Raw genomic sequence first — 22712 nt, 5'->3', positions numbered from 1 at the left:
ATTTAATGACGAAAAAAGGGTCCAATTTGTTCTTGAACTATGCAAAATTGTCTAAATAAGCTCTCCGTTAATAGTTTGGGTCAATCATGAAATTTTGGTAGATGTAAATTCTTGAAAGGAACGTGGCTGCTCTATCAGCTGAAATTGAGGAAGATGGTATCGACATTTACATTAGTGTATGCACCAGCTTGAGATCGAGAAAACTTAACTGCCTTCCAAATCAGTGTCAAGTCCTAATATGATCTATAACGCTGATATCAATTTGACTAAAAAGAATGACACCTTGGCCAAATTATTTAATCTGGTCTTACAACAATTTGGTTTACATAGCTTCACAATGCAGGGTGTTCGTGGTTTTGCTGGAGAGAAGTATGTCATATAGATAAAGAGCATAACACAGTACACAATAAATTTGCAAAAACAAAAGGCATTTTGCTGTAAAATTGACCCCCTTTTCCAATACTCCAGCCCCAAAAGGTAAGGCTATATAGTATTCCATATATTGTTCTGCAATAGGAAAAAGAATTCAGCACTTTTTTGTAATAGACAGGCTATCTTGAAGCAGGATCTCTGTATCTCTTGAAAATGTCTTCAATATCATCCATTACTTGAGGTGGCAAAGGCCTCTCAGTTGTCAAAAAAGCATCAATATCTTCTTTTAATTGTTCCACGGAAGTTGCACCGATAATTGAACTTGTCATAAATGGCCGGTCTCGCGCAAATCCTAGAGCTAACTCAACTAGAGTTAGACCATGTTTCTTGGCCACTTCTTCATACTTTTTAGTTGCTTCCTGGAAATCAAACATAAAACACACCAAAAATCCAAGTAACCATTAACTAGCAGCATGGAATAAACTTCTCACATCGTCTATGTCTACAGTAATGGATGGCATTGATACTGAAGTTGGTAATGTAATGTACATTGTAACTCTAAAGACTACTAGCATTTTTCTGCTTATTCTTCAACGTTCTTCTACTATCTGCTCCTCCAATATACAAAGAAACCACCACCAAGTAATGCCCCTTAACACCAACCCAAACTCCTATAAATGTGGCACCACAAGTTCGCGTTAAGATTCTCATTCCCTCCCAACACAAACCATTTCTCTTTTATTTTTGTATAAGAAAAGCTTCTCAAGTTCCTGTAAGTTCTATAATCAAAGATTCAGCATAGTTATACATGCGTCCAATTTTACAACAAAACCCCTGGAAAATTCGAATTGATAGTGTGTAAATTAAGAATGCTAGACTGAATGAGAGGAGCGAACGATTCTATATAATTGTATCTAATTTCTTTATTACACATAAATGCACAAAGGAGGTAGGCCAGTCAAAAGAACAAGGTGCAACAGACGCTCCCAGTACATTCAGCTTCTTCTTTTTCCTTTTTTTTTGAGAGGGGGTTTTGTTTGGGGGGGGGGGGGGGCGCATTGAAAATTCCAAGTTATTCAGATATTCAGCTTTCTTTGAATTCTTTTTCCAACCGATAAAGCTGATCAAACAGTCAATTAACTTTTTCTTTCTTATAAAACTTGAAAAACACGTACCTTGGCAAGGGATTTATTGTATCTTTCCATGTAGCCAGGGAACAGGTTAAGTCTTCCTTTTCTAGCAGCTTCAGAATTATTGTCCAAATACTTCCCCGATAAGGTTCCACCAGCCAGTGGGGAATAAGAAAGTAAGCCAATGTTACAGTTGTTTGGGTGGCATACTTCGACAAGATCAACTACAAAGAACAACCAAAACTCGTTATGCTAATTGGCAAATTAAACATGTTGATGCTTACTGTAAACACAATAATTCTATTTCTGTATTTGATTGTTTACTAGGTTATTTCATCACTTCTTTTATCAGTATAGGTTATTTTACTCTCTTTTCTTTATCAGTATTAGGTTATTTTATCACTTAAACATAAAGTCCTTTTTATCAGCATAATCCAAGTAGAAGGAGGTCCACAATTGATAACATGCCAATATAATAAAAAAGAGCTCTTATAAAAAATAAAACAATGTCATTTTAAATTGTATAATGTCAAAGTGATCATTCATAAAAATAAGCTCATATATCTTGAGATAGCCAACAACTTTTAAATGCATTTAAACTACAATGGCAAGCAGAGTTCCCTGTATCTTAAAGATTAGTAATGCTATTGTTAGGTAGATTGCCTCTATGAGAGTATTGACAGAAGCCATTAAGGATCTAACAGACTTAACCAGTAAATAATCACATTCCTAGAGACCCTAGCTCACCAATGTTGATGCAAGTATATGATTCGGGTATTTGAATATGTGCAAAAGTGGCTTAAGTCAGACCAGAGAATAAGATATCATGCAAGAGGAGATTTAGATGAGAATCAGTTCGCCAATATTCAGAAAAACCTTTAGAATGTGGTTTGTCTATTTCTTTATGAGGTACAGGCAGGTTACTACACGTGATTTGTGCAGCTGCCGCATGGATGACATCAATGTTTTTGTGAATGGGAAAATGTTCAAGATGTCTACTCATACAAGAATATTATAAGGGGAAGCTGTAAAGGAATAGGGGAGAAATGATTCAAGGTTATTTCATCACTTTTCTTTATCAGTATAGGTTAGTTTTAATAGGCAACTCATCACTTTTTTTATCAGTAAAGATTAATTTACTTGGTTACTTATCACTTTCGGACTAATATAGGTAATTTTACTTAAGGTCTTTTTTATCAACGTAATCCAAGTACAAGTGGACCTAAATTGATAAAACACCAATGTGAATTAAAAAGAGCTCTCATCAAAAGATGGAATAAATCATAATGTTAAATGTGATCTATCCTAAGAATAAGCTCATATATTTTGAGATAGTCAACAACTTTTAAAGGTAGATAAACTACCAAGCAGAGTCGTTGTATCTTAAGGATTAGCTATGCCATTTTTGTTAGGCAGATTGCCTCTGGAATGAGTATTGGCAGAAGCCATTAAGGATCCAATAAACTTATTCAGTAGATAGTCACATTCCTTAGAGACCCGAGCTTCCCTAATGTTAATGCAAGGATATGATTTGGGTATATGCATATGTGCAAAAGTGGCTTTAGCCAGATTAGAGAATAAGATATCATTGAAGAGATTAGAGTCTGAGATCAGAATCAGTTCAAAAAGATCCAAATGAATCATTAAAGGCAGTTTTCCATTTCTTTATGCGGTAAAGGCAAATGACTATGTGATTCGTGCAGCAATAGCACGGATGATAGCCGTGTTTATGTAATGGGAAACTGTTCGAGATGTCTACTCATACAAGAGTATCACTAGGGGCAACTGTAAAGCGAATTGGGAAAACTGGATTCTAATAGTCTGTTTAAGAGTTAAGCAAATAGGATTCGGTAATGTAAATACTAAATGAAAGAATTACCAACATATCTATTTGTAAGCGAGCTGTTAAAGAATCTTAACACTTAATAAGAAACCAATTAGCAAAGGGTAGAGTGTCCTAGGATTAAGCACCATGTACTCTTTAATTAATCATCATAGGAGTTCTTCTTTTTCATTTAACACTCTCCCAATCATGTAACCAAAGATTAACTTAAGTAAAGACTCCTAACAAAATAATTTACCCCATGAAGCATCTTGAATAACAAAAATGGATGTGCAGCAGAGATGTTTGTTTTCACACAGGAAGGGAGCTGTGTTACAGTCCCACATTAGTTGAGGATATGAGTTATAGTCTTGTTATATGGTCTTTGACAATCCTCACATCATAAGCTAGCTTTTGGGATTGACTTAGTTCCGGGGTCCCTTTTTCTTACGATGCTAGCAGAGACAGACCCATCCCTGATCTTGTTTACCAAAATGTTGAATCCTTATGTCATAATTTCCACGCTGTAGATGTTCAGCCATGAGTAGGGGAGGGAGGGGGTGTTAGAGTCCAAAATTGGTTAAAGATATAGATTGCAGCTTCTTTATATGGATTTGGACCATCCACACCCCATGAGCTAGCTGTTGAAAAGTGGACTCAGGATGCATTTTCCTAACAGGCTGAATGATAAATAAAGCTCGAACTTTGATGCCAGGTTGAAGAATTTGATCTTCCAAACTTAATTATTGACAACTATTGGAGTACCCTAACATCTTTGTCAAGCATCTTGGAATTATTCTCATCTAATGAATGTAGGAACTACTTTTATTATTGAACAAAGCAAAACATATCATCCAACTTATAGGACCTCCCAAAGTATGAACAGTATCATTGACAAAAATGGTGGAACACTCAAAATAACTGCGTAAGCTAAATTTCTGTTGAGAAGAGTTGCATCTAAACTACTTTAGTAGGACATGACAAAAGTTAACTTACCCTCAAAGTGACACCTAACCAGCAGACTGTAGCTATTCTGAATGCTGACAATCTTCGGCAGTCCTTCAACTTTTGCAGCATGGACGAACTCCATTACTCCATATGAAGTTTCATTGGAAACACCAATATAGCGGACCTGAATAGCTTGTACCCTTAAATGTTACTTCAAGCTAACTGTATTATAAAGTTAAATCTCCATAAAGCAAATTAATTTTGAGATTTTACGAAGCAAAATGAAAGCTCAAATTATTTTGCAAGATGTGCAACCAAGCCATGTGTAAAAGATTAGGCTTGTTTGTATTCACTATAAGCATTGCAAAATGTTTAAACTCAAACCATGCGTAAGAGTCCTGACTTGCTTATTCACTATGAGTTTTTTTTCATCCAAAAAGTTCAGTTTCCTGGCAAGCATATGTCCTGAATTTTCTTCACTTCAAGATGGATTTTATATAATCCTTCAGGAATGAATGAAAGATACCCTCGGCATTTAATTAGTAAAATGATAACTATAAAGCATCTTACTTCACTCATTTCATTGACAGGTCTGCAGTATTGCAATTGTTAAAAAAAGCAAGACATACATACCTTTCCTTCATCGATGAGTTCTTGAAAGGCTCTAAGCTGCTCGACGAAAGGCACACTTGGCCTCCATTTTGAAGATTCATAAAAGAATTCACCAAACAATGGTACATATCTATCTGGCCTGAAGAAGGTTTTTACATCAAAATTCCGAAATGAGAACCATCCTTTATTTTTTATGTGGGGGTGAATGTGTGCATTGAACATGCAGCGAACAAACAAATAGATGAAACAGATTAAAACACAAGGTAAGCTCATATTTCACAATTATATCAGACCTAAACAAGATAAGAATGAGAATCCACGAATTTATTAAGTCCTTGCAATATCAAGGTTACCTGATAAAATCTCTCAACTAAGGATGATTTATCACTTCATTGAGAAAGACTTCTAAAATTGATGAAACTTAAACAAGTTATTTATGTCAGTGGCTCAAGTCTATTGCACTTTGATGGGTCCATCATGGTCCATGATTTAAGGAAGATGTTTTTCTTCTTTTGACAAAGACTTCTAATGTCCGCAACTTCTTTTATAGATTTGGCCGTGGACGTTTTGATTTGTTCACATTGAAAAGTTTGAAGTTTCTATCTTTCATCATGGATGACATCTGCAAGAGTATTGAATTTCTATAAATAGAGAGCTCCTGAGTCATTTGTTAAACACACCAACAAAGAGAGAAAGAAAGAGCGAGGCATCACAGATAGGGTATAAGAAAATAGTCTGTGAGGAAAATAGAGAGAGTGGACGATATTGTAGTGAGGTGGGAATAACAAAAGAGGTAATTTCTTTGAGTGTTGTATTGATTTTTGGAGTATTTTACTCGGGCCTACAAAGTGTAAAATTTCTTGCTATAGTGATATCAGTTGCTCCTCTCGGGTTGTGGTTTTTCCTTATTCTTCCACATAAAAATCTTGGTGTCCTTGTTTCTCTTATTATTGCCGTTGATTACCGTATCTCGGTGCTACGTTATTATTTCGCCGTTATTTACTGTGAATATTAGTTTCTGTGGGAGGTTTATTCCAACACACAATATACAACATACTCTTTCTGATGCAAGTCAAGCTCTTGAAGGAACTGTTTAAGCCATCTCATCTCCTTGCCAGCTTCAGTAGCTGCAATATATTCCGCTTCAGTTGTAGAGAGTGCAACACACTTCTGCAACCTCGATTGCCATGATATAGCTCCCCCTGAAAATGTAAATAAATATCCAGTAGTGGATTATCTATTATCAATTTCACCTGCCATATCAACGTCTGTATAGCCCTTCAAGATTGGATCAGATCCTATAAAACACAAACAGTTTCCTATGGTACCTCTCAGTACCTTAGTATCCACTTGACTGCTTCCCAATATTCTTTTCCAGGGTTTTCAAGAAACCTGCTAACAACACCAACTACATGAGCAATATCAGGTCAGGCTTCCGACTGCTGAAGAATAAGGAACTCTAGCTATGCTCACTTTTTCCTCATTTGTTGTAGGACACATCTTCTTGCTCAACTTCAGATGACTAGCATGAGGTGTGCTGACTGGCTTAGCACTCTTCATGTTGAAGCATTCCAGTACACGTTCAATGTACTTCTCCTGAGATAGCCACAACTTTCTTCTTCGCTCTCGAACTATCTTCATTCCCAGAAATGGGTCATACCTTTCTTCTCTTCGAAACCTTTTACCACCAATCGAGCTTTGTATCTTACCAACTTGTCATTTCCATCTTTCTTGAGTTTAGAGACCCATTTGTATTTGAGTGGTCTTTTATCCTTTGGATGTTCAACCAGCTTGTACATGTTATTTTTCTGTAGAGATTTCATCTCTTCTTGTATGACTTTTATCCGCTGGTTCTTTTCTGGATGAGACAATACCTCCTTAAGACTTTCTGGCTCCCCTTCATCATTAATGAGGGCATACTCTGTGGATGGGTACCTGCATGACTCTACCCTCGGTCTTTCTGATCTCCTTGGAGGTTGAAGTTGTTCTTCTCCCTGAGTGGGGTACTACACTTGCTTGGTGTCATCATCAAGGTGCTCCCCCTGCTCAATAACCTCGGTTTCCCCCTGCTTGGAAACCTCACCGGTTCTACTTTCTGCACTTGTGGGATCAGTCTATGAAAAACGCTCGTTTCAACGCTTTAAGCGTGAAGCGAAGCGAGGCGGCTACTGTGTCGCTTTTGTAGGGTGAAGTGTAGCAGGTAAGTTAAAGCGTCCGCTTTTGTCAAAAAAGCGAGAAGCGACGGAAGCGCTCGCTTTTGTCTTTTAAGTCACCGATAAAAAAAAGCTCAGTCTTTTTTTTACAAAATCAGCAAGCAGTAGAGCAAGTAGCGACTAGGGTTTCAATTTTCAAACCCCGGTATGTTTGCAGCGACTAGGGTTTCAGTTTTCAAGCCCAGGTATGTCTTCTTCTTCTTCTTCGTTTCAGTCCTTAAAATTACAGCGAAATGCTGCCAATTTTTTTTTCCTTCAGTTTTTCATCTTTTGTTCTTAGTCTCACAGCCAATTTTTTTAGTATTGGCAGTTACATGTGTTGTATGCAGTTACATATGTGACATGTGTTGTATGCAGTTACATATGTGACATGTGTTGTCTATTCAGTATTTATTTTAATATTTTTCTTAATTCCATTTCACTTCAAAAAAGCGAGCGTTTCGCTTCTCGCTTCATGCTTTAAGCGAAAAGGGGCTTATCGTTTTTCCTCGCTTCACGCTCTTCATAACACTGTGTGGGATTGTTAGAAGTAGAAGGAATGGTAACAAGGTTAGGGGTTATACCATTTTTGCACTTCTCTGACTGATCATCTGCGGTTCCAACTTCACTTTCTCGGAAGATTACATCTCTACTTCTGATGACCTTTTTCTTCGCAGGATCCCATAATCTGTACCCGAACTCTTCATCTCCATATCTGATGAATATGCAGGGAACAGATTTATCATCCAGCTTTGTTCTCTGCTCCTTTGGTACATGTGCAAAATCTCTACAACCGAATACCTTCATATGTGAGAAGGACACCTCCTTGTTGGTCCAAACTCTCTTTGGGATGTCAAACTCCAATGGAACTGATGGACTCCTATTGATCAGGTAACAGGCTGTCTGACCTGCGTCACTCCAGAATGACTTAGGCAGTTTAGCTGTTCTGAGCATGCTTCTCACCTTCTCAACAATGGTGCGGTTCACTCTCTCAGCTACACTATTGTGTTGTGGGGTTTCAGGAACTGTCTTTTCATGCCTGATCCCATGGCTCGAACAGTACTCTTCGCTTTACCTTTCGACCCGTCTCCCTTTCCACCAGATCATTAAACTTCTGGAAAACTTGAAACACTTTATATTTGGTTTTCAAGATATAAACCCACAATTTTTGTGAAGCATCATCAATAAAAGTAATAAAATATTTGTTACCACCTATCGATTATATCTCCATTGGACCACAAACATCAAAATGTACCAAATCAAGCGATGTCTGAAGTGAGACTCTATGGGGTAGTGACAAGGTTTTACCGTTGTGCCTTTGGCAAAAGAGATGAGTGATTTCCTAGCAAGAATCTACAATCCCTTCTCGCTCATATGACCTATTTTATTGTGCCACAAATCTGCATAAATTTCATCTTGTGCCTCGTTCAATTCACCTCGGCATATTTCTGCATTTGTCCTGTACAAGGTGCCACGAGCAACTCCCTTTGCAATCACTAATGATCCCTTAGTGAGTCTCCATTTTGAATTGCAAAATAATTCTCGTATCCATCTCGGTCCAAAGCTATTCCCGAGATTAAGTTCATCCGCAAATTAGGTACATGTTGCACGTCCTTAAGAACCAATGTACATCTGACATTTGTCTTGATACAAATATCACCTATCCCTGCAATTTTTGCATAACTCGTGTTACTCATTCTCACAGTGCCAAAACCACCTGCTACATATCTGCAAAAAAATTCTCTTACCGGAGTGGCATGGTAAGATGACGCGGTGTCAACCACCCATTCCGATTCTGGAGCTACCAAGTGCATGCATTCCTCTTCCTCATTTATAAAGAGAACAATATTATCATTGTTCTGCACCATGACGGTTGTGTTGTCGTCATTTTTTTGGCCACTACTTTCACCTTTGCCCTTTCTTAGATTTGGGCAATCCCTTTTGAAGTGACCCGGTTGATCGCAATTGTAGCAATTTCTAGCTTTTGATTTGGATCGGTTCTTGGACTTCCCACGACCTCCGGATCTACCATAGTTGCTTGAACTCCTTTGATAACTCCTGCCTCTACCTTCTGTGATGAGAGCATGTCCTTGGTTTTCAGGCTTCTTTCTCATCTTCTCATTGAGTAGAAGAGCCGACGTGACATCCTTCAACTCCATAATGGTTTTAGCGTGCACAATAGTTGTTGCCAAATTATCGTACGAAAATGACAATGAGTTCAAGAGCAAGATGGCTTTATCCTCTTCCTCGATCTTTACTCCGAGGTTGGCAAGCTGCGTGATTAGTCCATTAAACACATTTAAATGTAACAAAAAAATTGTACTTTTACCTATATGTAGGGCGTATAATTGCTTCTTCAGATACAATTTATTTGTCAGCATTTTGGACATGTATACACTTCCTAACCTTGTCCAAATGTCACATGCAGTGTCTTCATAAATGATGTTATTTACCACATCATCTAATAAGTGCAACCTGATTGCACTGGCAGCCTTTTCATCCAAGCCAGCCCAATCCTCAGCTTTCATGGTATCAGGATTCTTGGCATCACTATCTTAATACCTTGTGTAATCCTTGTTGAGTGAGCATATCTCTCATCCTTCTTTGCCATGTTGAGAAACCGCTATCTCCGTTGAATTTTACTACTTCGTACTTTACTCCGGACATTTTATTATTTCACCGAGTATAGTACTACCGACCATGAAGAGTGTTTTTGTGAACAAGTAGAACGTGTGCTCTAATACCAATTGTTGGGAATAAACCCCCCCACAGAAACTAATATTCACAGTAATAACAGCGAAATAATAGCGTCGCACCGAGATACGATAATCAACGGCAATAATAAGAGAAACAAGAACACCGAGATTTTTACGTGGAAAACCTTTCTGAATATCGGAAAAACCACGGCCCGAGAGGAACTACGGCCCGAGAGGAGCAACTGATATCTGTATAGCATGGAATTTTACACTTTGTAGGCCCGAGTAAGATACTCCAAAAAGCACTACAACACTCAAAAGAAATTACTCTTTTTTGATATTCCCACCTTATTAAAATATCGCCCACACTCTATTTTTTCAGCAGACTATTTTCTTATACCCTGTCTGTGATGTCTCGCTCTTTCTTTCTCTCTTTGTTGGTGTGTTTAACAAATGCTCAGGAGCTCTCTATTTATAGAGATTCGATACTCCTGCATATGTCATCAGTGACACCAAATGAAAGATAGAAACTTCCAACTTTTCAATGTGAAAAAAAATCAAAACGTCGGCTGCCAAATATATAAAAGCTGCGGACATTAGAAGTCTTTGTCAAAGGAAGAAAAACATCTTCCTTAAATCATGGACCATGGGATGGATCCATCATCTATAACATCCGACTTTTTGGTTTTGCTAGGAACCTATACTTGTCCTCTATTATGCATCAGAGAACCAACTAGTTAATCAATCATCTTATCAGTAATGTAACACATATGATGGATAAAAATTAGGACCCGCAGAATTAGTCAACCGCATTGAAACAGGCAGGTTTGCTGGTAAAACCTCTCAACAAAGGATCTGTTTTACTGGTTTGTCTAGAAAATAGAAATACAACAACTGCGCTTCAGTCCCAAACAAGTTGGGATCGGTGATATAATCCTCATTCCTTTCATTTAGCTCAACTCATATCATCAGAAAATACTAAAATTTAAACTAGTCAATTATGTCCATCACTTTAGCACACATCACAAAGTAGCTAATGATCAGCAGTGCAATGATTTCAGGTAGCTTTCTGTCAGATAGTCTGTCAGATAGTTAAGCACAAATATTATTGAGCATAAATGGTGAACGTGATATATTCGCACGTTCGGTAAATATAGTTGTGTTCACTCATGAATAGTTGCCAATAAAATAGTTCAGGTGTACACATTAGCTTTCACACATTGTCTTAATCTCTTTTCATTGTTTCTCTTATTTCAAACACGGTATGGGAGTTTCAGCGAGTTTTTTTGAACTAATTATTTTAAAATACTTCATTCCCTAGGATCCTTCTGCATGTCTACAACCATAGCAGTTTCTTCAGTCCGTTCTCGTATTCTTTGGTTACTGCCCTAGAGTGCTATTGATCTGGCTCTGCTGGATTGCTTTGCACCTACACTTACTCCAACATGTGGTGCAGTTAAAGTATTAGCTTAGCTGTCAACTATCCTCCTCCTTCACCTTCCCAACGTGGGAAAACTAAAAACAGAAAAAAGAAAATATAATAGAAGAAGGGTACAGAAAAAGAAAAAGAAAAAATAGAAGGTTACGTTGCTATGATCCCTAAAGCTCAAAGCATAAGTAATATCTGGTCTTCTAGAATCTGAGAACGATGAGAAATCTCACATGGACAATCAAAGTTCATGTAATAGTGTTTTCACCACCCAGATAATCTGGAACAACCCCACTGATGCAATAGTAGAAACCGGGGAAGTTTTATAATCTAAGGTATACTACTTACCAAAATGCACTTCTAGAATCCTTCAACGATATCATTGACAAGTACTCACCAATGTATTTGGAGTAAATCAAATACTCACCAATGTATTTGGAGTAAATCAATGTAATCAGTATTGAGACGTTTCAAGCTTTTTTCCACACTTTCTCGAATATTAGCAGCATCTACTCGCAAAACATTTGCATTTTCACGTATGTAACTTGATCTTTCTGAATAACCACAAACTTTTGTAGCCAAAATCACCTGAAAAGAAAATACAGCAGTGCATTAGTAATCTTGAGTTAAAAGGACACCAATATATTATAGCTATAATGGCTCAAAAAAGGCAGGAAAGGTTCCTCTACTTAAAGAACAGTTTTGGTAGTTATTTTACTAAGAATTGTAACATTTGGTATCATGGTCATGCTAATAACTTTAGTTTTTATTGTCCAAGAGAGTTGGAGGAAATTCTAAGTTGACTGCACAAGTGCTCCACCATGCCATTTGTAGAATATGGAGAGGACATTTGACAGGTGAAAGATCCAGCATGAACATTACAAACATTTTAGTGGGCATCAAGTTCTTAACAACCAAGTCCTTCTAAGTTGAGACTCATGCTTGGACTTGGGCGATTAATTAATAGGGCTGGACTGTGATTTGCTTTTTTTTCCTGCTTGTGTAATGATTTGCCAAATACAAGCATACATGCATATTAAACAAGGAGAACTACACAAGCTTTACGTATTCAAAGTAACTCAAGCAGCAAAAGGCCAAACTCAAATCAGTCCACATGGCAGTGGCAACAATGATGAAGGGTTTCTCTTTCAGAAGCCTTCCTATCCTAGTGGCCTTCAAAAAATTTCTGACGTAAAAACAAAAAAAAAAAAAACTGCAATGTGCTATACATACATTGAGCAAAGACTAAGTGGACCTTTAGTTACCACTCAGAAGAAAATGATAGCATCTGATAGAATGACTAAAAGCATGAAATACCATAATATGCACATAATGTTGGACATTGCTAACTCAAGGAAGTAAATTAAAAGTTCTTTAAAATGGTGGATTACTCTGGGAAGGTTAAAGACAATTACAGATCAAAGTGGACATATTTCTTTAAAAAGGGAAGGATATCTAAAAAGTAATGAAAGAATGCATTATACTATGGCGAATCAGGCAATGCAAGACTCAGTACCCAGCTTTAGTTATTTTAGCTGCTTAGCCTTTTGTGATCTCATTGATTTACAACCTCAAATCAGAACCAGTACCCAAAGATACATTTTTTCCCAATATTCTTTAGTAAGTGAATCAACAGTGAAGTCTTATCGAGGAATTTGGTGAAAGAGATCAAAGGCAGTTAGAGTTCAGAACAAAAGATCTGAAACAACATAAGATTAGAAAACGAGGTAAAAGAAGAATGTAATAAGGTTCTCTACTCAAAACAAGACAAGAAAATGTAAATAACATGCATCTTTGATGTAAAGGGTTCCCTTCCACAATAGTATTATTACCTTATCACGGGGTTGAGACTTCATCCAGCTGCTAATATAGAGATCCGTCGTCCCTTGTGTCTCCTTCCTCATAGGGACTGGATACTTTTGGAGACAAAAAACAAGGTTAGAAATAAATATAACAACCAACGATATGCAACAAGAAATGAGAGAGGAAGGAAAAGAAAAAATTGCACTAATCAAGAATCTTTTGCGTAAAATTAAGAGAAATGATCTCATTGCTGAATCAATTTCCAACAAAACAAAGTTTACTTCAGATTACATCGGCAACAATGCAGAACTAGAGCTTCAAGAAATAATCTATCAAGATACTGAAAACCAAGAATGGAAACTGTATCATAAATAAAAGCAGCTTTCATAAATTAAAACAAGTAAAAAGCAAAAGTTTTATGCTAAAAGTGAATCTGATCAAGTATGCTATGCACCAAAGAAAAGCCAGCTCCAACTAAGTCAGAATGCTTCCAAAGGATATCCGTCGACCGAAGCATCCATTTATTTAAGTTGAAAGAAATAAAAGATTAAAGGGAGCAAAAGAAAAACCAATAATGCTTTAAGTTTGTGCAACTGAAACTGTAACTAAAGAGAGCCAAAAATAGAACTAACAATGCTTAAGTTTGTGCATGGAGCTTACAGCTTCAGCAGTATCAATAATATTAATTCCTTGGTCAAATGCGTAACTAAGTATTTCATGAGCCTCCTTTTCTGTATTCTGTTCTCCAAATGTCATCTGCAACATTTAATTCACCAATGAGTTCAGATTAATGAATCTTCAATTACTTCATAAATACGCAAATGAGTAGAAACATGGGGGAAAAAAGGCTAAAATGACCTTTCTTTTTAAATAGGGTTCAAAAAAAGAAATTGAAAACTTGAAAATTTCTGTAATTAACTGATAAAAGAAGTATTTACAGTGCCAATAGTAATTTCGCTGATATGAAGATTAGAGTCACCGAGTTTTCTGTACTGCATAGCATTCTTCGGAGCAAGTTTTGCAGTAACAACTCTGCTATAAGTCTTCTTCCTTGCTGAAGACAAAGGGGATGCTCTCAATTGGAGCGTGAAAGTGCGGCAAGGGGAAATGCGAGTGGTGGTGTTAGAGATAAACGCCGGCATTACAGAGGAAGTGCTGCTGCACGAAGCCATGGGTTCTTGCTCTGTGTTTTAGCCTTATCAAAATTCAGAAAAACTATTTGAAAATTGAAACTCTGCCTCAGAAAAAACTATCCGGTTTTGCGAAAGAGGGAGTATCCAAAAGTAACCAAGATGAGATTTTCGCCGAGCTATACTATGCGAAAAGAAACCAATGAAATGATTTTCAATCCATTTAATTAGTTGTATTGAACCTTGACTGGTTTAAGAAATAAATGAGAACTTTTGTAATTTGTGATACTAAATAAGTTGTTTGAATTTTTTGGAACGAACAAAAAAGTAAATAGATTCACGAAGCAGATGGCAGTACAAACTAAAATTTTGATGTGTTGCTAAATTACACAAATAATTTAATTCATTTTAGAGTCTCAGAAATTTACACAGACATAAGCCTATAAACGTGGATCACTCAAGTGCAAGAATATCTCAAGTTCATTAGATGCGGCCGTACGTCATCGTTTTGCTCAATCAAAGATAAAAAGAAGGCACGCTCTACGCACGGCGTACTTCAGCTGCTACCCCTTTTTACCGGAAACGACGACGTTTGACTGCTTGTCGTGCTGATAAAATCTCTATCATCTCCAATTTCAGTCCACTGGCAACTCCCAGATCATAGCTTACTCGCTCGTCTCTCTTCACTCTCTCGAAAAATTCAAATCTCCTACAATGGCGAAAGATCCAGTTCGTGTTCTCGTTACCGGTGCTGCAGGTACTCTTATCTGTTGTGTATGCTTCAAAAGGCTTTCATTTTTTAATTATTTAGATCTGCTTCTCCATTTTTACATTTGCTTTATTTCCACTACTAGTTTGATTGATCTTATACTTGGCATAATTGAATCATTGATCTGCTTCCGTTTTGGATTTTAATCCTGATTTTGTTTACTACAGTTTATTTTGTTGATTAATCTACTTAATGTTAGTCGATCATGCATCTGGCTTCTTAATATAATGAAATAAAGTCTGGAGTATGTTAAATAGATAAGTAGGTTAATAGAAAGAATTTGAGGGCGTGTTAAAGACATAATTAATTGCACATGGAAGTGTTCTTTTTGAAACAGCTTAAACTTACGAGGTGGTTGATGCAATTCAATTGAAGTATAGTCGGTTCATACTTTCTTGCTTACTCTTGATTTGGTGATTTCGTAGTTGAAGATAACAATCATACAAAGTTATATACAAATCACTACCTCCTTTTTGTATTCAGTCTTAACGGAAGATGATGGCTTGCTGTGCTTTGTTTTATGTCCTAATTGCTAATAGGAAATTTTGTTCCTTTGCTTTTGTTAGCTGTTAGATACATCTTTATGGTCTAATACTTATCAAAGCAAATATTTTGTATAGTCCCTTAATGGACTATCATTGAGTGATCTACTGCATTTCCTTGTGTCTTATAGAGCACTTTTGAAATATGGTCAACTATAAAATATGTGCTGTAGTTTTGTCTGGGTTCATACAAGCTTCTAATGTGTTAGCGAGGCAATTTCTGATGATGTCTTTTGATGGATGTACGGCTGTTCTTATCTCAAACTTAGATGTTTTTAGCTGCACCATGTCATTTATTAGAATTTGCAATGGTTTAAATATTACTAAATCGATGGTGTCATTGTTTTCCAGGACAAATTGGTTATGCCCTTGTTCCCATGATTGCCAGGGGAGTGATGTTGGGTCCCGACCAGCCTGTGATTCTACACATGCTGGATATTCCACCTGCTGCAGAGGCATTGAATGGAGTGAAGATGGAATTAGTGGATGCCGCCTTTCCTCTTCTTAAGGGTTGGTACCTAAGCTCATTTAGCTTCAATGCTTTAATAATGTCACTTTGAAGTGTTTCGTTTTCTGACCAGCCATCTGTAAGTTGTCAAAAACAAATATGGGTTTAAATGATGAGTTTGCCATGTCTCTGTCAGGTGTTGTTGCAACAACTGATGCTGTTGAAGCATGCACTGGTGTCAGTGTTGCCATCATGGTTGGTGGTTTCCCACGAAAAGAGGGAATGGAAAGAAAAGATGTGATGTCAAAGAACGTTTCTATTTACAAGTCTCAGGCTTCTGCTCTTGAGAAGCATGCAGCTTCTAACTGCAAGGTGAGGTGACTGTTTAGGGAATGAATAAAGATTGCACCCTACTCAATGTGTCATATGTATTTTTGTGCAACTTGTAATTTACTTTTTAGTGTTTTTAATGTGCATCCTGAACATGCATGAACCATATTCAGCATTGTGATGCCCATAATATGCAATTTCATTTTATTGTAAAAAGTCTAAGATTTTGCTTTTTGTTTATATTAGGTGTTGGTTGTTGCTAACCCTGCAAATACAAATGCATTGATCTTGAAAGAGTTTGCTCCATCTATTCCTGAGAAGAATATTACCTGCCTCACAAGGTTGGACCACAACAGGGCCCTTGGTCAAATCTCAGAGAGATTGAGTGTTCAAGTAAGTGACGTTAAAAATGTCATCATCTGGGGCAACCACTCGTCAACACAATATCCTGACGTCAACCATGCAACTGTTAAAACACCAACTGGAGAAAAGCCTGTACGTGAACTTGTTGCTGATGATGCATGGTATTCTAAATCTCTGACTGGTTTCTATCATCAAGCAAATGCACTTGACTTGTTTTTTTATATCCCTTTTTCTGTAAAAACTATGAAGTGTCTGTTCTTTTTTAGGTTAAATGCAGAGTTCATAGCTACTGTGCAGCAGAGGGGTGCTGCCATAATCAAGGCTAGGAAGCTTTCTAGTGCCCTTTCTGCTGCTAGTTCTGCTTGTGATCACATACGTGATTGGGTCCTTGGAACTCCAGAGGTAAATCTTCCAACCAGTCACTTGTGGTAGATGAATCAGATTCATTTGATTGCAAATTGAGGTAATGTATATCTCACTGTGAACATTGCAGGGATCATGGGTTTCTATGGGAGTGTACTCTGATGGATCATACAATGTCCCAGCTGGGCTTATATATTCATTCCCAGTTACTTGCAAAAATGGAGAATGGTCAATCGTTCAAGGTTAGCAGCAGATCTAGTTGCGTTCAGTCACTGCTTACCAATCATTTTTACACACATTTTTCATCTGATCACATGCAAGCTTGTTTACATCATAATAAAGTTTTCAAATGAGTATCTCAATTACTGCAATTCCTCAAAAGTAAATTGTTAACTCGTGTTATTGGGGAATTAGGTTTCAAAATTGGGATGGATCGGCGGGCTTATTTATGTGATTCAAATTGATTGTAAATTACCATATTGTAGCACCTATAAGTGCACTACCTTTGGAGAGGCATCATTCGGGAAAATATTTTGGCATGTGATCAGTCATACCCCGAGTATGAGGTGGGCTTCCTTTAACTATGATAAGATAAAGCCACCTTATGCTGACAAAACAGAGAGCCGTTTGGAGATGTAAATATTTTTTCTGAAATTTCTCATTATCCCCTATTAAAGATTCTACACTTAGTCTTATAGATGATCTAAAAATCACTTTAATCTGATAATTGACTTCACTTGCTTTTGAATGAAGAGCTTAATTGTTCCTTTTCAACTTAATTGGCCATTTCTTTACTTATGTCTATGATATGCTATAGTTCCATTTAAGGTTCTTTCTCCTCATGGGGGTCTAAGGAATCTTTTAGTTGTTCCGTGTAATAAGGGTACAATCTTGCAGTGGTACTGATATGCATGTATCTGTTGGATGTCCAAGAGGTCTAAGTAGCTTCTGTGCTTTTCATCCAGGTCTCTCAATTGATGAGTTCTCAAGAAAGAAGTTGGACTTGACGGCGGAGGAACTCACAGAGGAAAAAGCTTTGGCATACTCGTGCCTTTCCTGAACTTTTTAACATTCCGGAAGTAGGTCATAATCATATGACTAAGTGGTGGTAGAAGTGGCTTCAGTTTTGAATAATGCCATTGTTGAACCTTGAGGGAAGTAATGATGGAGATACTTCAGTTACTTATTATGTACTTTATTATATGCTGATACTCGAAATTAAACTGTTCTCCCTCGTGAGCAATACCATTTTGTCGGACATATTTTTGGACCTCTTGGTCATTAACGAGTTCTGTTCTTGTTGGACATATTTTTGGACCTTGGTCATTAATGAGTTCTGTTCATAAACACCCTCAATAATCTCAGCTCTCAATAAAGGCTCCCAATAAAGGTCTGTACATCTAACCTTCCCAGACCGCTCTGTTGTTGATTAAGTTTTGGAACTCGTAAGTAAATCTGATGAGACAAAGATAAGGTCTCTCGAGACCTGATTAATATTGACTGACCTGTAAGATTGCTCGCTCTTTTAGCATTAGAAGAGGAACTAACCACTTATGAGTGCTTGTAGGATATCAGTATCAACGCACGTTTACTAGTGTGAGGCACCCATTCCCCATCCATCATAAACATAGCACTAGAGCTGGTTATTAGGAAATTCAGTTTTTCAGAATATGAAATATTTGAGCCAAAACGGGGTTTGGGGAGGTGATGTATGCTCCTACCCTAAAAACGGGGTGCACTTAAGTTCAAAGCCAAAACCTTTATATATATATATACTCCTAAAACTTATGTCAAGCTCATAACTTGCTCGCTTCACCGAAGAATTTGAGTGGACCAACCAGAGTTGCCTATTCCAAGTCCAATAATAGGCCAGAGCGGTTCATCTAATGATAATTATCTCAAAATTTTGGTTAACAGGATAAGGATTTAATTCTAGTACAAATTTTGAGATTTCATGTTTGGTTGTGGGTATTAGCTAATACTGTATGGGTTAAAATTAGATCAGAGAAATTCGGCACGCAGAGATATGAGGTCGAAGTCAGACAGGCCGAGGTCGGACAGGCCTGTCACACCTCCTTTTTCCGGCACCGCGAGGTGCGTAGGGAGTTTTTTCCAATTAAAGGACAGTCGAAATGGGATTGGTTTAATTATTTCAGAGTCGCCACTTGGGAGATTTAGGGTGTCCCAAGTCACCAATTTTAATCCCGAATCGAGGAAAAGAATGACTCTATATTACAGTCTGCGTACCAGAAATCTGGATAAGGAATTCTGTTAACCCGGGAGAAGGTGTTAGGCATTCCCGAGTTCCGTGGTTCTAGCACGGTCGCTCAACTGTTATATTCGGCTTATTTATCTGATTTTTAATACAATTATGAACCATGTGCAAATTTTATCTTTTACTGCTTTATTATTATAATTATTATTTTTTAGGAATGTGAACATCGCTTAAAACATATCTTTGGATTGTGTCACATGAAATGCACCCACAATACGAAACATATTTTATTTGATGTTTTAGGATTTAGATTTGGGTCGCATGAAATGCGCATCCGAGTTTAAGAAGGTAAAATTAATTAAATCGCGCCTAAAGAGTCTAACGCGTCATTATCTTTTGGGAAGGAAGTGAAATTCACTAAACAATCCATCCCAAATTCTAAGTAATTTTTTTAAAATAATTAAATAAATAAATGAGATTGGAGAATCCTATACATTTGTATTATTTACATCTATTTATTTTTAGCGAAATCCTTTAATAATATCCTTTAATGACTACCTTTTTATTATTACTAAATTTTTTATAAATATAAAATCAATATCTACATTCTTGAAAATGACATATTAAATAGAAGAGAAAAACAAATATTAGCAGAAAGTAATAAAATTATAATCATAGATACAACATGGAATTATCGAAAAGTAAAAAATAAAAATAAAAAAAAACTAATTATCCCATAGTTGGATTAAAATTCAAATTGTTAGTAAGACTATATATTTATTTTTAGCGAAATCCTTTAAGAATATCCTTTAATGACAACCTTTTTATTATTACTAAGTTTTTTATAAATATAAAATCAATATCTACATTCTTGAAAATGACATATTAAATAGAAGAGAAAAACAAATATTAACAGAAAGTAATAAAATTATAATCATAAATACAACATGGAATTATCGAAAAGTAAAAAAAATAAAAAAAAAACTAATTATCCCATAGTTGGATTAAAATTCAAATTATTAGTAAGACTTAAGCTTATTGAAACTAATTATTTACAAATACTGAAAATTGAAAGAAATAAAAATAAAAACTTGAGTACTAAATCATATTTCTAAAAATTTAAACAATTTAACATTAACTAACTTTGTTTTAATTCATCATGTCCTAATACTTGTTTGCAAACTAATTCATGTTATAACTGAAATTGACTACATGATTCGGATTAACTTATCGTTGACGAAAAACCTTATGAATAAGGAACTTAGTTAATTTTTGCCAAACTGATTCAATAACGCCATTTTTACGTTATTTCTTCTATTTTTTTTTATTTAAACAATTTTAATTAATAATCAGGTTTAAATATATTTCCTAATAATCTGGTAAAGACGTTATTTAATATGTCGCTATAATATGCCTAGTTATGCCGATGACAGTGATTTACGGAATAATAATACATGAATAACCTAAATACAATACAAAAAATTAAATTAAACTAAATTAAAAATTTAACACTCCATTCTTTATTTCAGCTTACAAAATGCCAAAATTACAGTTGTGCACCTGATATTGTCAATATAAGAAGAAGAAAGTCAGCAACGTAATACGTAACACAGCAACAGCAACAATAACCAGCAATAACCAGTCAACGAAAATCCCAGTGACAGCTTTGAAAAATTCAAAATAAAATCCAGGAATGCCGAAAATAACGGACAGAAACCAAGGGAAATTTTCAGATTTTTGAAAGGCTAGTTAATCTTCAACCCTTAATTTCTACACCTGTATACCAGAATATTTATCAGGTGTGTACTACTTTCTCTTCTAATTTTCAATTTTTTTTTCTTTGTATGTTTTTCTTTTCTTGAGAGTTTCAATTTTTTTTTTTCGGAATAAATGTTCAGCTTTTTTTTCAATCTTTTTTTTTCTGTCTGTATTTCTCCTCCCTTTTGTGTTCAAGACTTCACATATATATCTCATCCCATAAATCAATTAAAATCAATCCCTTTCTCTACCAAACCCATTATCTTCCCACTCATCCCCATTATATTAAATAAATATATCACATCACCCCATTATATTTTGTCCCCCATGCTTTATTTAAAATAATGCAAGATTCCCCTTTAATTTAAATCTTGTCCCCCTTTTATATTAAATAATCATATCACAACCCACCCCATTTCATTTTGTCCCCCATGCTTCAAATAAACAATTTCAAAATGTACAATTCCTAAACTACCCCTTCCGACCTTACTGAAATTACCAAACTACCCCTGAACGTATTACAAATTTACCAAACTACCCATCAGCTATAACACATCAATTAATCAAACTTAACCAAAATATAGACAATATGATCAATTTCTAACAATGTTCAAACAACAATATGAACACGGATGAACATCATAACAACAATATCACATGAACATGATTTTAACAACATTTCAACAACAAATCACATGAACACAAATTGAACAACCAAGAACAACTAAAATTTGATTGAACAATATTTTAGCAACAAACAATCCTATTTTCGGATTCAACACCAAAAGTATGAAGATTTCTAAACTCAATCATATTGAACTTAAAATCAACTCTAACAACATTACAACAAACAATTCTTATATTAAACTTTAAACAAGATTATGAGAACAATTCAAGAAATAATCATAAATGGTAAACAAGAAATCAAACTATACAAAATTTGGATTCAAGATCATCCAAACAAAGTATGAACATGAATTAATCTATTTTAAGACAACAAACATGACGGATTAAACGATTAAAACAATATATTCCTTTAATACAACTAAATTCTTTAAACAAATAACAAGATCGACGAAGAAACAATTATGAACTTAAACTTGAACTTAACAATATTAACAATTTCTAACAATACATAAACACATGAAACAAATTGAAGAAACAATTAATTAAATTTCAATTTGAATCTAACAAACATCAAACTAACAAATTCTTACTTAAACAATACAACAAACATGAAATAAACATGAAAACAACTAATTAAACTTCCATTTTAAAATCTGAAAATTGATTTAACAAATAACACATGAACATGAACTAAAAATTAATTCAAACGATAAACAAAACAAACATTTGTTGATTTTAGATTCGAAAATATCAAAACAAAATATGGACAAAATAAAACTCAAAAACTACTAACCGGATCGAAAGACGAACAACGACCAAACAAACAACGAACTTGACGATGAACTTACGACGTATAGTATCTTCACTTGACGAAAAACGCTCGACCTTTGCCGGACTTTAACTGGACTGTCTTGTGTCGTCAACAACAGTACGAAGCGGCGAGCAGCAACACGACGCCAAGAAGCAGCAGCAGTCCGAAGCAGCGAGCAGCAGCAACTGTCGACGACGTCCATGGCGGAATGGACTGCTCCCGATGGCAGCGTGCGAGCTTGGTCGTGACGAGCAGCGGCGATGGGAGCTTCGATCAACAGCTGACTCATCGAGGCTATGTTCGTTTGGTTGTTTGGTTGAGACAGAAGCAACAACGACATAGACGTCGAGCT

General features: G+C 36.0%; 2 protein-coding genes across 2 annotated transcripts; one reads left to right on the top strand and one right to left on the bottom strand.

Annotated features, from left to right (window-relative positions):
* Positions 1 to 261: 261 nt before the first annotated feature.
* Positions 262 to 14516, bottom strand: LOC107763504 (uncharacterized). Its single transcript, XM_075219349.1, has 8 exons — positions 13943 to 14516; positions 13665 to 13760; positions 13034 to 13117; positions 11629 to 11789; positions 4906 to 5023; positions 4321 to 4456; positions 1548 to 1726; positions 262 to 791 (listed from the first exon to the last, which is right to left on the bottom strand). Exons 1-8 carry the CDS (start codon positions 14174 to 14176, stop codon positions 552 to 554), a joined length of 1248 nt encoding a protein of 415 aa, XP_075075450.1. The 5' UTR covers positions 14177 to 14516; the 3' UTR covers positions 262 to 551.
* Positions 14517 to 14614: 98 nt separating this feature from the next.
* LOC107763505 (malate dehydrogenase-like) lies at positions 14615 to 18258 on the top strand. The gene is made up of 7 exons (XM_016581992.2): positions 14615 to 14891; positions 15797 to 15955; positions 16090 to 16265; positions 16470 to 16747; positions 16853 to 16988; positions 17080 to 17191; positions 17915 to 18258. Exons 1-7 carry the CDS (start codon positions 14849 to 14851, stop codon positions 18007 to 18009), a joined length of 999 nt encoding a protein of 332 aa, XP_016437478.1. The 5' UTR covers positions 14615 to 14848; the 3' UTR covers positions 18010 to 18258.
* The last annotated feature ends 4454 nt before the right edge of the window (positions 18259 to 22712 follow it).

The sequence above is a fragment of the Nicotiana tabacum genome, chromosome 8, assembly GCF_000715075.1.
Source record: "Nicotiana tabacum cultivar K326 chromosome 8, ASM71507v2, whole genome shotgun sequence".
NCBI lineage: Eukaryota > Viridiplantae > Streptophyta > Magnoliopsida > Solanales > Solanaceae > Nicotiana > Nicotiana tabacum.
Note: the sequence above shows the minus strand (reverse complement) of the source record. Positions and strands in the feature narration are given on the sequence as shown.